The 20713-nt window shown below is 42.3% G+C and overlaps 1 protein-coding gene across 2 annotated transcripts; it reads left to right on the top strand.

The window, feature by feature from the left end:
• The first annotated feature begins 3 nt into the window (after nucleotides 1–3).
• On the top strand, nucleotides 4–20259 carry LOC6575974 (mediator of RNA polymerase II transcription subunit 15). 2 transcript variants are annotated; one of them, XM_044009136.1, is made up of 3 exons: nucleotides 4–682; nucleotides 6826–7132; nucleotides 18328–20259. In XM_044009136.1, the coding sequence occupies exons 1-3, from the start codon at nucleotides 591–593 to the stop codon at nucleotides 19906–19908; spliced, it is 1980 nt and encodes a 659-aa protein (XP_043865071.1). In that variant the 5' UTR covers nucleotides 4–590; the 3' UTR covers nucleotides 19909–20259. The 2 variants fall into 2 exon arrangements, with proteins under 2 accessions (XP_043865071.1, XP_043865072.1); XM_044009137.1 differs by lacking the exons at nucleotides 4–682; nucleotides 6826–7132 and adding an exon at nucleotides 18217–18234.
• Nucleotides 20260–20713: the final 454 nt, after the last annotated feature.

Raw genomic sequence — 20713 nt, 5'->3', positions numbered from 1 at the left:
AATAAAAATTGCAAAAACAGCAACAAAATATTTTTGTGAAAACTTAGTGTTCTAGTGCATCCACAACAACAACGCCACCAACGTCGCGCAAAATTTTTTACGGCGCGCCGCCTGCTGTTTTGAATTGTGTACGAGTGTGAGTGAGAGCGAGAGAGTACAACTTACATGTGCTTACGAGTGTGAGTGTGCGCTGTCTCTGTTTATTAGTGTGTGTGTGTGTGTGTGTCTGTGTCTGGCTGCCTAACAATTTGCCGCTAAATACAAAAAGCAGCTGAACGCAGCAGAGAAGAAGCAGATAGAAGACCAGCTGACGACGACGACGTTGAAGTCGACGACACACACATATAAAGAAGAAAAAAGTCAACGATCGATTGCGCATATATATGTGCATGTGCATGTGTGCGAGCAGACCAGGTGAAAAACAAAAGGCGAAGAGGCAGAACAGCAACAAACAAAGTCAAAACGAATACGAGTAAAAGAAAAATAAATAAGAAAAAAGAAGCACAGTGAAGCACGTGTGTGTCCTGCTCTAGCAACAACAGTTAAACAAAAAAACATATATTCATATATATACACACAGAATATAAAAGATGTCTTCGGTACCGCTGGCCATCAAAACGGAGGAAGTCATTTTGGAAAACGCCGAATACAACAGCGCCGAGGAATTGGATGAAGAATTACAGTAAGTGAAGACAAAAAACATACAGGGGAAAGAAGATAGAACAATGAGAAAAAAATAAAATCTGATCTATACGCATATCACATTACAGTTTTGAATTGTTTACTTTGGCATCGTCATGAAATAAACAAACTGCTCTTGCACTTTTGATTCTGCTCTTTTTTTTATCACGCAAATTATTGATTATTTCGCTCATGCTCTCTCGCTCGCGCTTGCACGCGGCAGACGTCGTCATTTTGCCGCCTGTTTTGCCGCACAAAACAAACGCGGCATAAAAACACCACCACCAATGCACTCTCACACACACATGTATACATTTACTCACACACATGTAAAACGTGTGGCGTTCGTTTTGAACGAGCATTCCATTCCAGTTCCATTTATTCCTGGCTATTCTGGTCGTTTCATATTGCCAGCGTCTCGCTGGAAAAAGGTGACGCTACTTTTTTTTCGCCCTGCTGTTGTTCGTGTGTTGTGTTTTTACGCTTTACACTCGCCATATTTGAAAACGGCTGTTTTCTCGCATCTATTCCAGCACACTACACTGAGCGTCAAAATATTGAGCGCAATTTCAGTGTAAATGAAAATATATACTTTTTAATATTGTGATCTGCTACTGCGCTCTCTTTCTCTCCCTCTCTCAGCTGCTGTTGCTAAACAGCTGCCGTTGCTTATCGTGACACGCTGTCTAATCACAGCTATGTTAGTTGCGACCAAATCAGCTGTACCGGTATATTTCTATAATCATCATATGGGCAGCGGCGACTGCGACTGCGACAGCGGCTACCTGAACAACCAGCACACACACACAATAGCAATATATGAGCAGCGAATGATGAAAGAAAGAGAATGTTGAAATAAATGAGTGTGTGTAAGTGTGAAGTGTAGAGCGTTAAAATGTACAGTTTTTTCTATTTTGTTGATATTTTGGTTCTTTTTATTTTGCATGCGCAACTTTCGCCGGTTCATTTCAGATTTAATTTTTATCAAAATCATATGGTTTTTGTCGTCTTATCAGCGGCTGCTTTATGCCTTCAGCAGCAGCCTAGCATATGTTCACACACACATGTAGAGTGAGGGAGAGAGTCTGACGTAAAAGAAACCAATCGGCTAATCTTTCGCTCTCGCCTACTGCCTCCCTTTCTCTCTCTACTTCCTTTACACCCACTGGCAGCTGTGTGTACTTCAAGATTTTCCCTTGGTGTGCGTGTTCGTTGAGCTTATCAATAAGGCGCAGACTGGCATTTACCCATATGTTTGGATTGTATAACTGCATGTGGCTAAATGAGTATCAACACTGTAAGCCGAGCGAATTTCTGCAAAAACAGCTGGCAGGTTTATTTTGATTTCTCTATTTATATTAATTGCAATATCATATTGGATAACAGTAAATACTAAGAATTTTATACCTAAAGCAAATACAGTTCGAAATCGAGTCTCTGCAACAACATCTGCCGGGCGAGTGAATTCGCTAAAAGTCTCCAATCGCGCGTTGCATGTGCTCTCACATTGCAAATTTATATGTGTGAGTGTGGCGTCATTTCCGTTTTTCCCCACACGCTGGAAGTCGCCCCAACTGTAGCGGCGCTTGTAAATTCGCTCAAATCTTTGTATGTGTGTGTGTGCTTCTGAATGCAGTCTTTTTGCTAGTGGCTGAAGTACATAAGCCCCTGCCTGGGAGTGAGCGAGTCAGTGAGTGAGGTTTGGCTTGCACTCAAAAGCTTGTTGCTCCTTTACGATAAGTCGCTGCGCGTAAAAGAGCGAGAGAGTGAGAGTGGGCGTGTATACACACTCATGTGTGTGTGTGTGTGTGTGTGTGTGTGTGTGTGTGTGTGTGTGTGGACTGTGAGTGTGCATTTAATAAAGGGGAATTTTAGCAAAAGTACAGATGCCGCCACACAGCGCTGCGCATTTTACTACTACTACAAGCATTTCATTGAAAAAACGTATACACAAAATGCCGCTGTCGCTGTTGCTGTCGACGCCGACGCAACTGACACGACTGCAAAGTATTGCGAATTTGCAAAAAAAAAAAATGCCAATAAGAAAACAATATTCATACATACGAACACATACATACCCACATATACGAGCGCAAAGATAAAAGCTGCTGCGCAAATTTTGGGCGATGGCTGTTTCATATGTCAAGCGTTTCGCCCTGCTGCTGTTTCATTTGCCACTGCGTTTTTGCAAGCGGCATTTTTTTTTATGGGCAACCTGCGCCTAGTCGACGTCGTCGTCGTCTGCCTGAGAGTGAGAGTGGGTGCATGTGAGCGAGCCAGAGCGAAATGGAGAGGGTGAGAGCGAGTGCTGAACGGATTGAAAGAAGAAGCGACAGTAATTCGTTTGCTCGAATTGTTGATGAAAAACACATGATTGTTTTTTTTTCTGGCCTTTTTGCGCTACGCGTGTGTATTTGTGTGCGAATAGTTTGACTTGCAAATTTTATTAAAGATTAACGCAACAGTCAGCTGTGGCTGTACGTAAATACGTTTGTATGGGTGAGTGTGTGTATGCTACTGTTAATTCGCTTAACAGCTGTTGTTTTTGTCAACATGCAAACACATCATTTGGCCTCTACCTCTCCTTGTCGCACCTTGCACCTGGCACATATTCATCTCGAATTACCTCATGCGAGTACTTATGTGTTTGTGTGAGTGTGCGTATGTGTGTGTGGGCTTATGTAACCGTTATGTGTCACCCTCTTGCGCCTCTTGTCAAATTGCAACGGCGCTTTTGCAGCCTGCGTTCTCTGTTTATGTTTTTTATTGCAATTGTGGCGCCAAAAGGCCGACGAAAAGAGGCAGAGACAGAGAGAGAGAGAGAGAGAGAGAGAGAGAAGAAAAAGATGAGGCGAATGTGGGGTGTGGGGCGACTCCATTCTAAACTTTTTCATTTGTTTATGCTACTTTGTTGCTTGCTGCACATTACGCAAGTGGCAAAGTTTATTGCGTTTTGCTGCGCATTTTGCCAATTGCTGCTACTGCTTGAGCCTCATCCACTAACTCTTTAGAATATAGTAAGCTTTATGGGTTTCTGTGCGTGAGTATTGGTACGTGACTGGGCATAAAATAATGTTTGGTTTTTAGTGCAACAGATGCTTGGCATGCCCTTTTTACTGCGCTTCAAGTCGGTCATAAAAGTGTTACCATATAAAAGGGGAATAAACGTTAAGCGAACTGTTAATTTAGGTCATAAACGATTGGATTGGATGAAATGATAGGGAGAAAATCAATGCGAACTCCATAGGGATTTAGAAAGAACCAAAACCATAATTATGCAATTTATTTGGTTAGCATTAGGTTAATATACATGAATTACTTATTTAATATGTAGATTATAACATTATATTTAGTTATACAGAATTTACCAATCGTGTATGCAATGTTTTTAAATCGATTAAAAATGAATTTCAATCAGCCGATTATATAATACAAAGTTAATGTTTATGAATTAAAAGTTGTGTTTCACCTGCAATCGGCAAAACATTTTGCAGCCGACAAATTCCAGGCAAAAACGATGACGTAAGCGTTGACCCAATAAGCGTACAGAAACGTACATAAATACATACATACATATATATGCATGCGATTTATGTGCAGTGCACCAGCAACAACAACAACAACAATTCGGCGGCACTCGTGACTTCGGCTTTGTCTGTTCTGTTTAGCTGCATATGTATATGTATGTATGTATAGATATACATATAAATGCATGCATGCATGTATATGTGTATGTGTGTACGGTTGGCGAAAAGTGGCCAATGAACTACATTGAACTTTGGGGCAGCAGCAGAGAGTCGGCCCCCGGGCAGCAACAGCAGCAGCAGCAGCAGCAGCTGTTGTATATCATGTGTTCTTCTTCATATTGTTGTTATTGCTAATGCGGCTTTTGGTGCTGCTGCAGCGACTGAAATACAAAATATGCGTAAATTGCAATTTATATATTCAAATGCCGAAAAAAAAAAAAAAAAAAAAAAAAGGAAAGAAACTACAAATAACTGCGCACAGCTTTCTAAAATATTGCTTAAACATGTGTGTTTTATATGATCGAACAGTGCTGGCGCGAGCTGGCAGCAAAGGAGCTCGTTGAAGTTAAAAAGAAAGCTAGATTGCACCATATAGAAACCTAAACATAGGTAATATCTTACTTTATAATAACTTCAAAAAATAATTTGTACTCGCGTATTCGCTATGTTTATAAACAAAGAATCGTATTTGGTTGGTTTTGTTGTTTTCTTTTTATAAATAAAGAACTTTTATTTCAAAATATTTCTCACTAAAAAACCGGCTAATTTTTGCTGCTATCAGCACTGGCCAACGGCCGTGCCGGCAGCTGCAGTTGCAGCTGTTAAATGCGCACGATGTACACTTTTCACACCCAGCGAATTCACACTTATTTCTGCCGCTGTTAAATTAATATGATCGCTATTTTTAGCCGCTGCTGCTGCGGCGTATGTAAATGAGGCGCAACAGCTGTTGTTTGCGTGTCTGCACGACACAAACTCTAATGGCATAATGCACCTATATTAGTGCGCATACATATACATATATGAGTATAAGTTATGTATGTATGCGAATGAGCTTGTCAACGCATGCCTCAAATAGTTTGCACTTGACGCAGCTTCATTCAGCATTTGATGTATGCAGCAGCCACCGCCGCTGCTGCTTTTGTGGCTTTTTACTGTTTGCAAATAGAAATTCCACGACAGCAACAACAATAACAAAAGTAGCAGCAACAGCAGCAAGTGCAGCAACATCCGCTTAACCAAGTTTGGCAACTACTGTCGAAGGAATGGAAAAAAGAGCATGCTGGACTATGAGATGTTCTGTGTATAATAAATAATAAAATTAATTCAAATTAATTTTATTATATAATATCTTTAAATTGTTTGTAGAATATTAATAATTGAACTTATTTCTGTTCAAAATTTTTTTTATTTTATAAATAAACTTAATGTACCTTATATTGTACATTTTAATTTCTATTAAAATAACAATTAAAATATTATTATGTTTACCATTAGAAAATTAAACATATTGATATTTGATATTTATTTTCATAAATACATTTAACCAGCATAACATATTCGCTCATCATACCCAATTAGCTTGCCGCTATCTCTAACAGGGTATCCAGTCCGCAGCAAATATGCTGCAGCGAACGACCTTTGTTATGGATGGTAATGGCATGTTGCTAAAAATAAACCAATGTAACCAGACGACGATGTCTAAGATTTTCTATCGCTGTTGTCTTCGACGTTCTGCTGCTCGTTCGACTGCTGCTGCTGCTGTCGTTTGTTGTCTTGCTGCTGGAATGCAGTGCTGCAACTTTACAAATACACAAACAATGCGCTCTCGCTCGCTCGCTTCTCTCTCTCTCTCTCTCTCTCTGTTCATTTCAATCGAGCTCTCCTCAAGCACGCTCATATGTTTTTGTGGCCTGCTGATGCCTTTGTATAAATATTTTTTATTAGACACACACACAACTAAAGTATTTATGTGCTTGTGTGTATGTGTATGCATGTGTGTGTGTGATAAACCGGTCTTGAAATTCTTATGCTATTATGTGCAGCAGCGGCTTTAATCCAAGAGCCACAAAAAGTCATATTTGACAGCTGTTAAAAACTCTCTCTCCCTCTCTGTTTGTCTCTCTCTCTCTCCCATGCTCATCATCTGCCGCTCTCGGCTGACATGTTGCTTTTTATGCTTCTGCTTGATTGTTTTTGTATTTGTACATTTTTTTCTCGCTGCGCATTCTCTATGCATGAATGTGTGTGTGAGTGTGTGTGTGTGTGTACGGCTAAACTAAAACTGAATTGAATGGAACTGTAAATTTATGAATGAATGAATGAATTTTTGTTAGTGTGTGGGTGAAAATGTGTGTGCGCAAGTTAATTGGTTTTGTATTATGAATATTCATTGCGTCTCTACATTTGTATTATTTTTGTTTACCACATGTGTTAAATGCATACCAAACATATTTGTATGTATATATATAAAAAAACTAAATTCGATTTATCCAATTTCGATCATTTTAATGAAAGAGCGTATTTTATTTGATCTATATTACTATATATTAAAGTTACCATAATTTATGCAATTTTTCTGATTCGTTCGTTCTCTCTTTTATCTTTTTCTCTGTAGATTACAACTGGAAGATTCAGGCGGGGAGAATACCTATCACATTGAATACACCACCGAGCCGGCGCATCAGGTTACGACCAGCTCGCAGCGACGCCAATCGAATATGAGCGCATCGAATACCACAAAAGATGGCGGAGGTGGCGATGGGGGCAGTTCGCCCAGCGGTAAACCCATATTGGATACCGAGAAACGAATACGGCGGGAAATAGCCAACAGCAACGAGCGAAGACGCATGCAGAGCATCAATGCCGGTTTTCAGAGTTTACGTTCGCTGCTGCCGCGACACGAGGGCGAAAAGTTGAGCAAGGTAAGTTAGCCAAACCGAAACCGAAACCAAAAACAAAACCAAAACCAAAACAAAATATAAGAGGAACTACCTACAACAACAGGCATGAGCTGCACTAATTGGATTACATTTGTGTCTATGTGTGTGCACTTGTATTGGTTTATTGTTCTGTTATCCATTTACGCTTCAACACTTCGCGCAAGTTTCGTTTCGTTTCGTTTACATTACCACAGGAGTAACAACAACGGCACTTGCCTTATCGCATGTTGACAAATTGCCTCACACAAATGCAGACGCCCCTGCCCTATCCTCACTCAGTCATTCTCTCTCCTTCTCAGGCTGCACTCAATTGGCAGTAACTTTCCAAAAACCTCATACGTTGTGCTTTTGTAGGCACGCCAGCAGCGACGTCAGCAGCGCAGCGCAGCACTTGACACATGAAGGTCCCTTTTGCAGTCTAGTTGATATGGCAACCTTTTATTTTATTTTTTCTTTCTTTTGGCGTCACCCTTTGTTGTTGTTTAGGCTGCGCTTCTCTTTTATTTATTTATTTTTTATTTTTATTTTTTTGCATACCCACGTATTCATGTCGTACGTATGTATGTATGTATTTATGTATATTTTCTCACCTTGAGACAAGCATCGATTTGTTGTGGCGGCTGCGACGACATCTTGAGCAACTGTGTGTGTGCGTGTTTGTAAGTAGGGGGTGTGTGTCTTGGCTAAGCAGCAGACGGCTGTAAATCAACAACTGTCATATTAAATACTAAAAGATTTATTTGATGTGCATACTTTCTTTAAGTTTTAATTTATGTGTCTGCTGCGCTAGACAACATTCTCTTTCCAAATTGCCGTATTTCGCAACACTGCAATACACTTCTTTTTTTGTGAGTGTGTGCTCTATTGTACTGCTTATTATTTATTGCAAATTGAAAAATGTCAAACAAAAGTGAGCAACATAAATCACAAGTGCAGCGCAAAGTCCTAAAAAGCACGCAGCATAAACAACAAGATGACAGCTTATTGGTTTAAAGAGTTAAGTGCGAGCAGGACGGGGTAACTACATACATATACATATATAACAATGTAAACAGGAAGAAAAACGCGTAAATAAAAAGGAGAAGAAAAAACATTACTTTACGACACGCGCAAAAAAAAAGGGCTAAAGCAGCGACGTCGCCGTTGGCGTCAGCGTCGTGCCTTGATGAATGACATAATGGGCGTATAACAGTCATGACATGCGGTAGAAAGAGAAGGAGTGAGCGAGAGAGAGAGCGGGCAAGCGACTGGGTGGGCGGCTTAGCGTATGTCCCAGCTGCAAGTAGTTTATGGATTTTTTTGCGCTCTGCTGCTGCTGCTGCTGCATTATCACACATAGTAAACATTGTAGTATGTAGTAGTTTTGTGTGCGAAAGAGATGGCCATAGCCGTGCACTTTTGCTTGACCAACTTGGATCTTGAAAGGTTGGCGCGGGTAGAGGGAGGTGGGTTAGGCTTTGGTTGCTGGTCACGCTGAGGCTGAGACTAGGCCTAAAACGAAAACAAACTGCCGACGACGACGACAATCGGAATCGGAACCAGGTCGCACGACGAATGCAGCTCACGCACACAAATACACGCACACGGACAGACGGACAGACAGGCCGGCACATGCATGCAGAGCTTTCAGTTGACACAAAAGTGCGAGAAAAAATTGCAACACTGCAGAAAGTAGCGACAGCCGCTGTGCCATTGACAGTTATGCCTACACACACATACTCACACTCACACTACAGTAACAGCTTTATGTACACACACACACACACACTCATATATAACAGTTATGTGTAAATGCAGACGCGCGAGTGGGCGACTATGCCAAGTAGTCTGTGATTTACTCGTTGAGGCGGGTCATTGAACTTGCTAGCTGCTCGCTAGGTGGCGCCAAAGTGCAAAGTGCAGCAAAATTGCGTACAGTCCACAATTTTGCCCGCTTTGCAGCTGAACTAACCTACATTAAAGTGCTAAAGCGAATTGAGCTTCGCCCCAGCCCCTCCTCATCTTCCTCCTCCAGCAAGTGTAATAGAAAAGACGCATAACTGGAATGTTTTTGATGTCGATACGCTACGATTTACGTAGTAGCTCCTAAAATATCGATCCAGCTTCGCTTTGGCTTTGGCTTTCCAGTACGCGCCAAAAGCACGACAGCAACCCCCAAAGTTGGCAGCAGTTCCCAAACGCGAAGCAAAGGAGCAGAAAAGGGAATAACAGCAGTGGCTGATAAAGGCGGCACAGTAGAGATTGTGTTGAGTGAATTTTTTGAATGAATAAAAATGTGTTTCAATGAGTTATGTTAAAAGTCAATAAATATAAGGAGTTAAATTCTATAAATAAAATATTATTTATCTTATTGTATTGTTAGTCCAATATATATTTTATTCGTATTGTACAGTATACATACAACTTTCGCTTTAGCCATGCATCACTGTAGTCGGCGCACAGACTCAAACCAAAACATTGTGTGAGGGCCACAGTACAGGTCCCGTTATCCTAGTGCGATTTCCTCTCACACCACAAGCACAGCTGAGAGTAACGTTTGCACATGCTCACAGGGTTGAGTGGGTGGCCCTCGCGTACAATGTTAGTCTACAGAGAGGGTGGAGTGCGGAGAGGAGAACTTGGTTTGTTTCACTGCCATTTCGTTGCCGAAATGAAACAGTGGCGCGGCGCCAGCCTGGCGCCTGGTAGGCAGCTGTTTGCGGATGACGATTATTTGTGAGACTGGAAAGTGACAGGCGGGAAGAGCAGCAAACGTCAGTATGGTGGGTAATTGGAAGACGCCGCCGTTCTCGCTCTCGCTCTCCCTCTCTCTCCCTGTCTCTGTCACTCTTGAACTCCTTTGGCCAGGAATTGGGCGTTCAGCTTTTTGATTGCCGCAGCTGCGCATTCTGCGCCACTCGTTTGTCTGTTCTGTTGCTGTTTTTCGCCTGGGCCGGCGTAGCAGAAAATTTGTTCTGTTCACTTGTCAGCAGCTGAAAAGGCGTGGCATGTGGGCGGCAGTCGGTTGGATGGGTGGGTGTAAACAGTGCACTAGGCCATTGGCATCGTGCAACCTTTCGCTTTGGCGCGGAATTGTTGCAGGCGCAGCCCAGCTGTCCGGGATGCGACCAACACCCATATATGTATACATACATATGTATGTACATCAATATGCAGCCGTAGTACATAAGCAGCGTTATGTCAGCTATGTATGTGCCGTAGTGTGCGTAGTATATGGCGCATTGTAACTGTACATTCACTTGCTGCAGCTCGTAGTAAAAATGCTTGCCGTCTCTTTCTAGACAGTGACCCGACCACCTCGGGCACCCCCCACCCCAGTTGTGTGTATGTGGGTGTGCGTGCTGCATTATCTTTGACCACAAAATGCAATTAATGCAGTTTCGTTGGTAATTTGAAATTATTTTATGCTTCGTTCTGGGCGTTAATTAAAATCAAGAGCAAGTAAATTAAATGTGACCCTTGATATGGGAGCTAAACTTTGCTCACATTATGAAAAAACTGAAATTAAAAGATTAAATTATTATTATTATATAATTATCACAAGTCTTTAGTATCCAAGTACTTAAAAGGTGTATTTTTGTGTCAGAGCAGATTAACGGCATTTTAAGCTGTCCATGAGTGGAGTTTTCACTGCAGATACTTTATGGATGCTCGAGTTGCCTGGGCAGCTGTAAAATTGCAAGTATATGCTTAGCTTAGAGTCATTGCTAACGGTTAATGGTGGGTGGTGTTGGAAAAACGATTGACAAAAGAGACAGTAAGAACAGCAACAACAACAACTGAACGATAACTTTTCGAGAGCAGTGAATGCGGCACTTTCGCAAGCAAGAATGTAATAGCGGAAAGCAAAGAGTGCACAGAGAAAGCTGCAAGCCAACAACAACAACAGCAACAACAACAACAATAATAACAGGCGGCCTAGCAAAGCATAAGTGCAATGGATCAATTACTTTGTGGGTTTCTTTACATATACACACACATACACTTGCACAGCAGCTGCATTTACTTACAGACAGACAGCAGACAAGTGCAGCTGTGTGCGTGTGTGTGTATGAGTGCAAAAATGTCGGTCGGTCGTTGGCAGCGCTGTCGCCGTCGCGTCGTCGTAGTCTGGCGACGCTTAAAGATCGTCGCCGTTGTTGTTGTTGTTGTTGTTGTCGTCGTCAATTGCAGGCTTTCAAGCTGAGCTTTCGGCTAGTTTTTTCGTTGTTGCTGTCGCTGTTGATTACATGGAATGCCGTCTCGCCGGATTTAATGACTGTGTGTGCTGCTAGCTAGCGCTGTAACGGTGCTAGTTTGCAATTTTTTTATCAATGGTGATTGAAAAACAACAACAAAAAACACAGTCATTAACAGTGCCAAATGGGAAAGGCGGCGGTCTATAAATTTCATGGCTCATCTCTATGTTAGTTCCGTTCCGTTTATACGCCCGTAGCATCGAGCAAACAGTTAAACTGCAGCGATTCAATGAATCAGCAACAGCTGATTGTAGCACAATAAACAAAGCAACTGAGTTGCCAGAGTATTGAGTAGCAAAACAAGAAGAAAAAAAAAAAGAAAAAACAGCAACACATATGGAAACAAATATAAAATTAATTTTTATCAGTTAAAATAAAAGCCTTTACGTTTTGTTGTTTTAAATAACTATCATTAACAACAAATATTCTTTAGCCTTTTTCGCCCTCTGCTAGTTAGCTAGATTTGAATGCAGCGGGCAACACTAAAAATATACATACATACTACATTTACAGCTACAGCAATTCAGCAAAGCAAAGCAAAGTAGCGAAACAACAAATACTTTACAATGTATGTATTTACTTTTGTTATTTATTTATTTATTTTTTGATTTTTTTTTTTTTTTTTTTGTTGATTTAATACCAAAAGTCAACCGGCATTTTTGCTGCGCAATTCGCACGCATAGCGGCAGCAGCTGAGCTGGTCAAGCAACAACAACAACAGCAATACCGGCAAAAAAGCTCAGCTTTCCCAATTGCGTCGTTGCGGCGCCAGACAAAACAATGCCAGCCGAGCCACGATTCAAGCACAGTTGCGCAGGAATTGTGTGTGTGTATGCGTGTGTGTGTGTGTGTGTGTTTGTGTGTGTGTGTGTGTGTGTGTGTGTGTGTGTGTGTGTGTGTGTGTGTGTGTGTGTGTGTGTGTGTGTGTGTGTGAGTTTGAGTGCAACTGCTTGAAGATGCTGTCGTCATACGAACGCCCGCTTATTTATATATATATATATGTACATATTTTATTTTCACTGTAATTACACATTGAGTTATATTTGTATAACAAATGCACCGAGGCGGCGATGGCGACGTGCTGCTCTTGTTGCTTTTGTTTTATGTGGGTTAATTAAAACAGCTGTGAAGTCAGACGCACACACACATACACACAGTCACACGGGCCACTATAAATACAAGGCGTTTCGTTGCTTTTGCTTGTAGGCATGAAATTCGATCAGCTGATCTACTCGGTGCTCGTATGCTTGTGTGTGTATTTATTTATTTATTTGAGGGTCAGCGTCGCGCAGCTATTTGACGCCGTTGTTATTGTTGCTGGCTACATTGGAATTCAACAGCAATTCGCCGGCTAACACTTCTAGCTATGTTTGCTGTTGTTGCTTATTTATTTCGTGCTTTCATCGCATTTCTTATTGTTGCTGTGCCCTCTTCTACGGTCCATTCAAATTCAAATCGCTTTTGCACACTCGCACACATACTTTCAGCATTTCTCGCGTGAGCGAGGTGTGCTACATATAACAGTTTTTGTTGTTCTTTGTTGCTTTTTCTTTTATGCTAATTAAATGCTTTCGTTGACCATGAGCTTTTGCTGTTTCGCTGCTGGTTGGCTCAAAGTTTTATTGACCTTTTGTAATGGAATTTTAATGAAGCGCTGAAAGCGCGAGTGACGACAACAACAACAGCAGCAAAAGCAAGCAGCTTACCAGTCTGGCAACGCCTAACGCTATGCAACACTATTCGCAAAGCAGGAGTATGTTAGGGAAACTGTTAAAATTCGTTTTAACGAGTAACGACTTGGCCAGAACAATAAAAACATGGGAGCTAAAAACGTAATGCGACTTGGCGCTGCCCGGCACGTGTTTGAAATTAATTAGGTTAGCTTAAACGGGTATTAAGTAAACTATATGTATGTACCTATATCTTTCTGTATATATATATACACATACATACCCATCCGAATGTCTGACTCAACTGGGCAGCTGCTTTACGACAGCGCCGGCGACTCGTTAAAAATTAGCTAAAAACGCAAAATACAATTGGCATAAAAGAAAGAAACAAAAACAACACAAGAGAGAAAAAAATTGAAATGTTTATATTTAAATATACAGCGAGCAGCTGTTTTGCACTGGCAAGGCAGGGCCACACTCACACATACATACACGTTCGCTATTGAGACCCCAACTGACCTCGCCTAGTGCCGCGTAATCTCTGCCTCTCTCTTCCTCTCTCATTCTTCCACGATTTACTTTCGATGACGGCATTTCTGCTAGTTTTTAAACTGTGCCGCGCATAACAGTAAATGTATAGAAATGTATGGTTTAAAAATAGTACTAAAATTAATGCAGCCGAACACTTGCTCTCTCCCACTCTCGCGCTCTCTGACTCTGACTCTATGCCGATGCTGTCACCCATTATCGTTTTTGCGCGTGAGTGTGAGTGTGTAGAAAACACATGTTTGGCGCCCATTGTTGTGGGCGCGCACCAGCTGAGTGTAACAGAGCGAGTGCGAGCGAACCAAGACCTGTGGGTATCGCTCTCTCCGTCTCTCAGCGTATGTGTGTATGTAAGCATCAATGCCGGCAGCACTGTGATAGCCGCAGCTGTTTTTCTGCTTTGCACATACTTGAATACATGTGTGTGATTACGCGTGTGTGTATGTATGGATGAGTGTTTCGCCAAAAACTTTTGCAAAAACGAGCAAAAGCTGCAACGTGTGCGGCCTTCTCAAATTCCGTTATGATTTTTTTTCTATGCAATATAAATGTTCACTTGTGTGTGTGTTGCTAATTTTAGCGAAAAATTCGGCATGCAGAAGCTCACCGCTATGAAAAATGCTAATGAATCGCAAAGCAAAGTTAGATACGAGTTCGAAAAAAAAAACCCGCAGATCATAAACGGAAGGAGAATTAGTAGCAAAAGAGTGGAGCAACATGGAACTACAATCTTAATGTCAGCTGACTTGATTTCTTTGCTAACTGTGCTCGCGCCCCCCGCACCCAGAAAGCAGATGACAAATTTTAGCTGCCGTCACACACACACATCTACAGACACACATTCCGCTATTTCTACGGTTTACATTTAGTCATGCTCTCGCACTCACACACCTGTCGTTGGGCCGGCCACTGAGAGAATAGAAGAGAGATAAGCGGCGAGAACAAACACAGCGCTAATTGTTTGCCGCCAACAAAACGTGCGACGCAATAGAAGCGAAAAAATAGGTAAAAGCAAAAGCAAATGCAAATGCAATTGATGATAAGAAATGCCCAAACTGGGTTTTACTATGCATACATATTTCTTAGAAGAAATATAATATCGATCATACGTATACATACATACATATCATACATATACATACATTCATATGTCTGTAGTTATCCATGTATGTATATATGTACATATGCACATATCTAGTAATTAAAATCAACTTAAATTTAGCCCATTGAAATAGATTTGTTTATATGTTTATTTATGTTGGGCCATGCTTGTACGCACGTAGGCCACACAGCTGCCCCAAATGTAAGGGGGCGGGGTGTTTAGCTTTTCCCTGCATTTGTGGTGGTTGCTTTTCTACTCACACCCATGCACATAGTACATACATATATAGATACATATGTATGCCGTAGTATAACTGCCAACTCAGCTGATGGTGACGAATCAGCAGCAGTTGGCGGGCTCAATTGCAAGTATTTTCGGCTATTTTTATGCATTTTATTCAATCAACAAAAAATACAACAAAATTGTATTGTAGGGCCGCAAGAAGAACAGCAGCAGCAGAAGCAGATACAGGGCCCGCCTCGCCGTCAGACGCGCCATTTATAGAAACGAAGCAGACAGCAAACAACAACGGCAGCGAGTCAGCTGCTGCTGCTGCTGCTGCTGTTGCTGTACATACATACACGTTTCGTATCGTGCTAAAGAGAGACAGAGAGGGCGAGAGAGCGCGTGTGTATTTCCAATACAAATTGGAAGGAACTGGAAGCATTAAGAGAACAACACACGTGTTTACGTTGACGCCTAAATGAGTGTGGAGCGTAAGAGTGAGCAAGTGGCGTCGGCAAAAGCTTAAGTCCACATGTTTTTCGCCACAGCCGCGGCTGCTGCCGCTGTTGCTGCAGTACCATTTCCGTTTCAAGCAAGACGAAACGAAACGATATGGCAACGAAACTTAACGAAGCCGCGCTCTCGCTCTCCCTGACTAGCGTGTGTATGTACATGTGTATGGGAGAGAGAGAGAAAGAGCGCAGCACGCTAGCAACATTTGTGACGCCGGCGAATATTGAAAAACTTTTCGTATTGGAACTGTTGCTGCTGCTGCTGCCTGCGCTTGTTTGGTGGTGTGTTTTGTATAGCGGCCGTGTTGGAAAAAAGTACAGTCGCCGCAAAAACGACGCCGCTGCCTGCGCGCAGCCGTTTGCTCTGCTTGTTTGGCTGGCTGACTGTCTGGTTGGTTGTTGGTTGGTTGGTTCGTTGGTTGGTTGCTCGCTCGAACGCGTTGGCTGGGATTCTTGTTGGAACAGCAACGAGTGTCTCGCGCGCGCGTCTAATCGGCTTTTTGTTTACACTCACACCATAGCACATCAACGTATGTACATGTGTGTGTGCGATTGCCTGCTGTACAGCTGTGACTTTTATTTATTTTTATTTGTATTTTTTTGCACTTGGGGCATTCTGTGTACAGCTTTTTTTTGCCGGCATTTTCCGACTGCGTCGCAGATATGACGACGACATTTTCTTATTAGCCAAGGCCTTAGTTGCCGGCCTAACTGCAGCTGCCAGCTGCCTGATGGGCAACATATTTTGGCAGAAAAGCTTCGTTTTATATGAAAATATTGCGGACTTGAGCTACGTGCTTAACGTTTTCCAATTGTTTTTTTTTTGTTAGCAAAACTTGGCAAATTGTTAAACTCATTCTAGACGAATTCTTATTGGGCCACGTTATGATGTAATTAGACTTATTTAAAGCTCGTATTATACAATGTGACCTAACATAAAGTATTAGAAACCAATTGTATGCATTCTAATTAGAATTACTTATTAATTTTTTCAAAATAAAACAATTATGCAATTGGCATTTCTAATGTGCAATTTTTTAAATTTATCTGTATGTATTTCAAAAAATTTGAATCTCAAACTTAATTTATTATTTATTAACTTATTAACTTTCCAATTTGCAAATTTTTCTAATGCTAATTGCTGCAGCTTTCCAATGCTTGGCTTGTTTCCAATACGCTTCCAATATAAATCAGAATAAGTCAATGAACGGCCTTTGGTAGCCGACAGCAACAACAGCAATATATGCAACTAAATAGAATAAATTAACATGGCGCAAAATAAATGCAAAATGTGCTTTATTATGCTATTTTTTTTTTTAAATATAAAATGTGTGCGCGACATAGCGCAGATTTTATCACAGCAAAGCTGAGAAAACTGTACTCGTCGCTAACTCACTCACACTCTCTTTAACTGTCTCTCTCTCCCGCCCTCTCTCTATTTACAACATATCAAAACAACGTAATAGCTTTGCCCAGACAGCTGTGCATGAAGCAGAAGGCGGTGGCAGAGACTGAAGAGAGTTATAGAGCGTAGAGCGCGAGAGAGACAGAGAGCAGTGTGCAGCAGCTGTGTAGCCGGTGTCGTGAGCTAGTTGCTATTGTTGTTGTTGTTGTTGTTGTTGTTCTTGTTGTTTTTGTAGTGACCTCCGACAACAAGCCGCATGTCCAGCAGAAATTGTGAAACAAGTTTTATGGCTGCATCCAGCAGCAGCAGCAGCAGTACCAACCACAACACAGATTTATTATATTTTAATCAAAGCCAATGCAAAAGAATTTCCACAAAGCTTCTCGCATTCCTGTGCCATGACTTTGCTACGCTGCGCTGCGTGGCTCTGCTCTGATCTGCTGCGCTGCTGCGGCTACTTGCATTGCTTTTAGGTGTTGCCAGAGTTTTTTTTTATTTATATTTCTTATGGTTTATATTGCCTTGTCTTGTTTTATCTCCTCATATTTTACTCTTTGCGCCAACGTTGCTTTCTATGCCAGTTTGTACCGTTATGCGTAGCCCACGCATATTTTCAGTGTAGGCAAACATGTAAAAGAAACTCAAAAATGCGCAAAAACAACTTTTCGCATACACACAAATGCAAATATGCTGCATATGCATGTGCTTGTGGCGGTATGTGCATGATTTTGTGTGCTCTGTTTGTGCTGAGAACGCGCGTATTTTGAAGGACACAAGTTCCTTAACCTCTCTCGAACCAGCAACACTGCAGAACACAACACAGCTCAGCATAAGTAAAGAAAACGAAGAAGAGACAGAGAATCAAAAACAACAGAAACCCAAACAACAACTGCAACGAGAGATTTACTACACTATTTACTATAAGCGCTTCCACTACTAATGCAAATTCCAGTACATTCAAATTTTATGTATCCATGCAATTTAAATACACTTTTGTGTCTGTGTGTGTGTATGTTTTTGCGGTAATTATCAAAGCTTGGCTGCTCTCTCGCTCTTACTCTTTTGGTAATTATGCTGCGCTGCTCTGAGCTCTGCTGTGACGTCTTGTGAATGAGTTTCATTGTTAACAGAGCAGACGGCGGCTGTTGCTGTTAGTGTGTGCAGAATGTGTATGGATAATAGAGTGAGAGCGGTTGGAAGAGGGGCTGAAGTGACAGACTATCTGTGGCGTTTACACGATGAAATTGAGTTATGCAAATTTTGAATACGAAGCAGGAATATTAGATTTTCAATATAAGAAGCGTAGAGACTATAAAAAATGATCATTTTAACTGGTTCACAATGTCCTGATTCTCGTCCATTTATTCTTGCAATTTTCTTATTATGGTTAAAAAGACTAAGTATATAAATATAATTCAATTTAATGTGAGCAAGAAAAGCATTACTAATGTCCTTTTTCTTTTCTATTTTTCCTTGCAGGCTGCCATATTGCAACAGACCTTCCAGTATATTGTCGATCTGGAGAATCAGAAAACTCAGCTGCTCACACAGAACAGTGAGCTGAAGCGACAAGTGGGCGAGCATGAGGCACATGGTGGTGGTGGAGGAGGCGGCTCCGCTGGCGACAACTACAACAGCGGCGGCAACGAAACGAGCAACAACAACACGAGTTCTTCGAGCGCCGTGGCGATTAAGAAGCGGAAGCTGACAGACAACGTGATCAACATGCAAACGATTAGCGATAGCTCCGATGAGGGATTAGGATCCATGTCCCCGGAGCCGATGACCCTGCTGACAGCCGGCGGTGGCGTGGCTGGAGCAGCAGCAGCAGCTGGCAATAAGTTGAGCAATGCGAGCATCATTGCGGCCAAGGAGCTGCTCGAAATGAAGAAGCAGCTGGAGAAGGAGCGCAGCCTGCGACGCTTGCTGGAGGATGAGCTGCAGATGATCAAGCGACAGCTCTACAGTGTGGCAACAGCACCGCCCGGTACAGCTGTGGCCGCGGCCGTCGCCAACAGCGGGAGCAGCTCCTACATTCCAAGGGAAGTCATCGAGCACACGGACAACTTTGTGCGCGCCGATGAGCTGGAGGAGCTGGGCGGCACCGTTTCGTACGTGGAGATCGACGAGATGACTGGCCAGCAGCAGGTGGTCGTCTGCTCCAGCATTGAGGAGCTGGAAGGAGATGCGGCAGCCGAGATCATTAGCGAGGATCAGGTGCACGAAGAGGTGATACTCTCCTCCAACTCCTCGACCGAATCGGAGAATGAGGTGAACGTGAATGCCATTGCCAAAGCCTATGCCGAGGGCATGAGCACTCCCATTCTTCAGGCGGCCATCAAGGCGACGCCCAAGGTGGAGGTGGAGCGCATCAACGAGAAGATCGTCAAAGTCAAAACGGAGAAGCTGCACGATCAGCCTTCGGCCACGGCGATGTCCACGACAACGACGACGACGGCAGTCTTCACACGCTCCCGCCAGAATCTGGAGACCATTGTGGAGGCCATACGACATCTGGAGGGGGATCATCTCTTTGACGGCGACCAGCAGCACAAGCTACAACAGCAGTATCAACAGCAGCAGCAGCAGCAGCAGCAGCAAACTCAACAGCAACATCAACAACAGCAACACCAGCAGCAACAGCATCAGCAGCAGCAGCAACATCATACGCAGCAGCAACATCATCAGCAGGATGTACTGCATTCGCATCATCAGATCATTAGCACAGCCGCTGGATATCGTTTGGCGCAGGATGCGCCGTTGGCTCTGACCACGGGCAAACAGCACGCGGCGCTGGCCGAGCTGCGACCCTTCCTGCAGCTGAAGGGCAACAAGCAGGTGATCATCACAACAAAGTCGGCCAAAGATGTTGTGGGCACACCCTCGGGCACCATCTTCAAGGTGCAGACCAGCAGCGGGACAGCAACGGCGTCTGCAACAGGATCCACATCAGCAGCGGGCGGAGCAGCGAACCATCATCATCAGCCGGTGACCATTACAACATCATTAAAGCAATGTCGTCCAGGTGTCATTGTGGCCAAGCAGCTGCCGTCGTCCTGATTGCCTAGCAGCAACACTAGCAACATCAGCAGCAACATCAGCAGCAACAGCAATAGCAACATTAACAGTAACAATGTTCCTCTACACATTGAAGCGTCAGCAAAAGCTCCCGCTAGTATTAAAGGCCTGCGCAATAACATAACAGTAACTGCAGCTCCAACAGCAACAAAGACCGCAGCAACTGTAAAACTTGTAATGCCTAAGCGACGCAACTATGTTAAACCACAACAGCCGCATGTGCAACAACAGTATTGCCTTAACAAAGCTGTCAAGCGTCAATGAATTTAACAGCTGTTGAGCTAACAGAGTTCAAATGTATAGTTATAGCTGTTAAACTGCTGCTAATATAGATCTAGCGCCGTTAAGCTGCTGCTGCTGTTGTATATAGCTGTTCAGATGCTGTTATTAGTAAACAATTGTAAACTAGCTGTTAAGCTCATACAGTTCATGCTGTTAAGTGACTGTTGCTAACATAACAGATAGCTGTTGACACAGTTGCTACTGTTAAGCTGTAGCTTAACAAACTTTAGGCTGCTGTAAAACTAAAAAAAAAAAAAAACATGAAAAAAAGCAAAGAATATAAATATTAAAGGCAATTGTATAAAATTAGTAAAGCAAAAAGAAAAGAAAAGAAAAAAAAAAAAAAAATACCAACAAAAATGCAAAGAGAATTCTGTGCAGTCAAGGCGTAAATTTTTTATTAATTTTTCCATAAGCAAAAACAACAACTACTCACATAGCCACTGTAATAAAAAAAAAGATTTTTTTTTTTTATTTCTATTGTTTAAGTAAATGTGAGAAAAAC

The sequence above is a fragment of the Drosophila mojavensis genome, unplaced genomic scaffold, assembly GCF_018153725.1.
Source record: "Drosophila mojavensis isolate 15081-1352.22 unplaced genomic scaffold, ASM1815372v1 contig_36, whole genome shotgun sequence".
Lineage (NCBI taxonomy): Eukaryota > Metazoa > Arthropoda > Insecta > Diptera > Drosophilidae > Drosophila > Drosophila mojavensis.
This window is presented reverse-complemented; position numbering and strand designations above follow the sequence as displayed.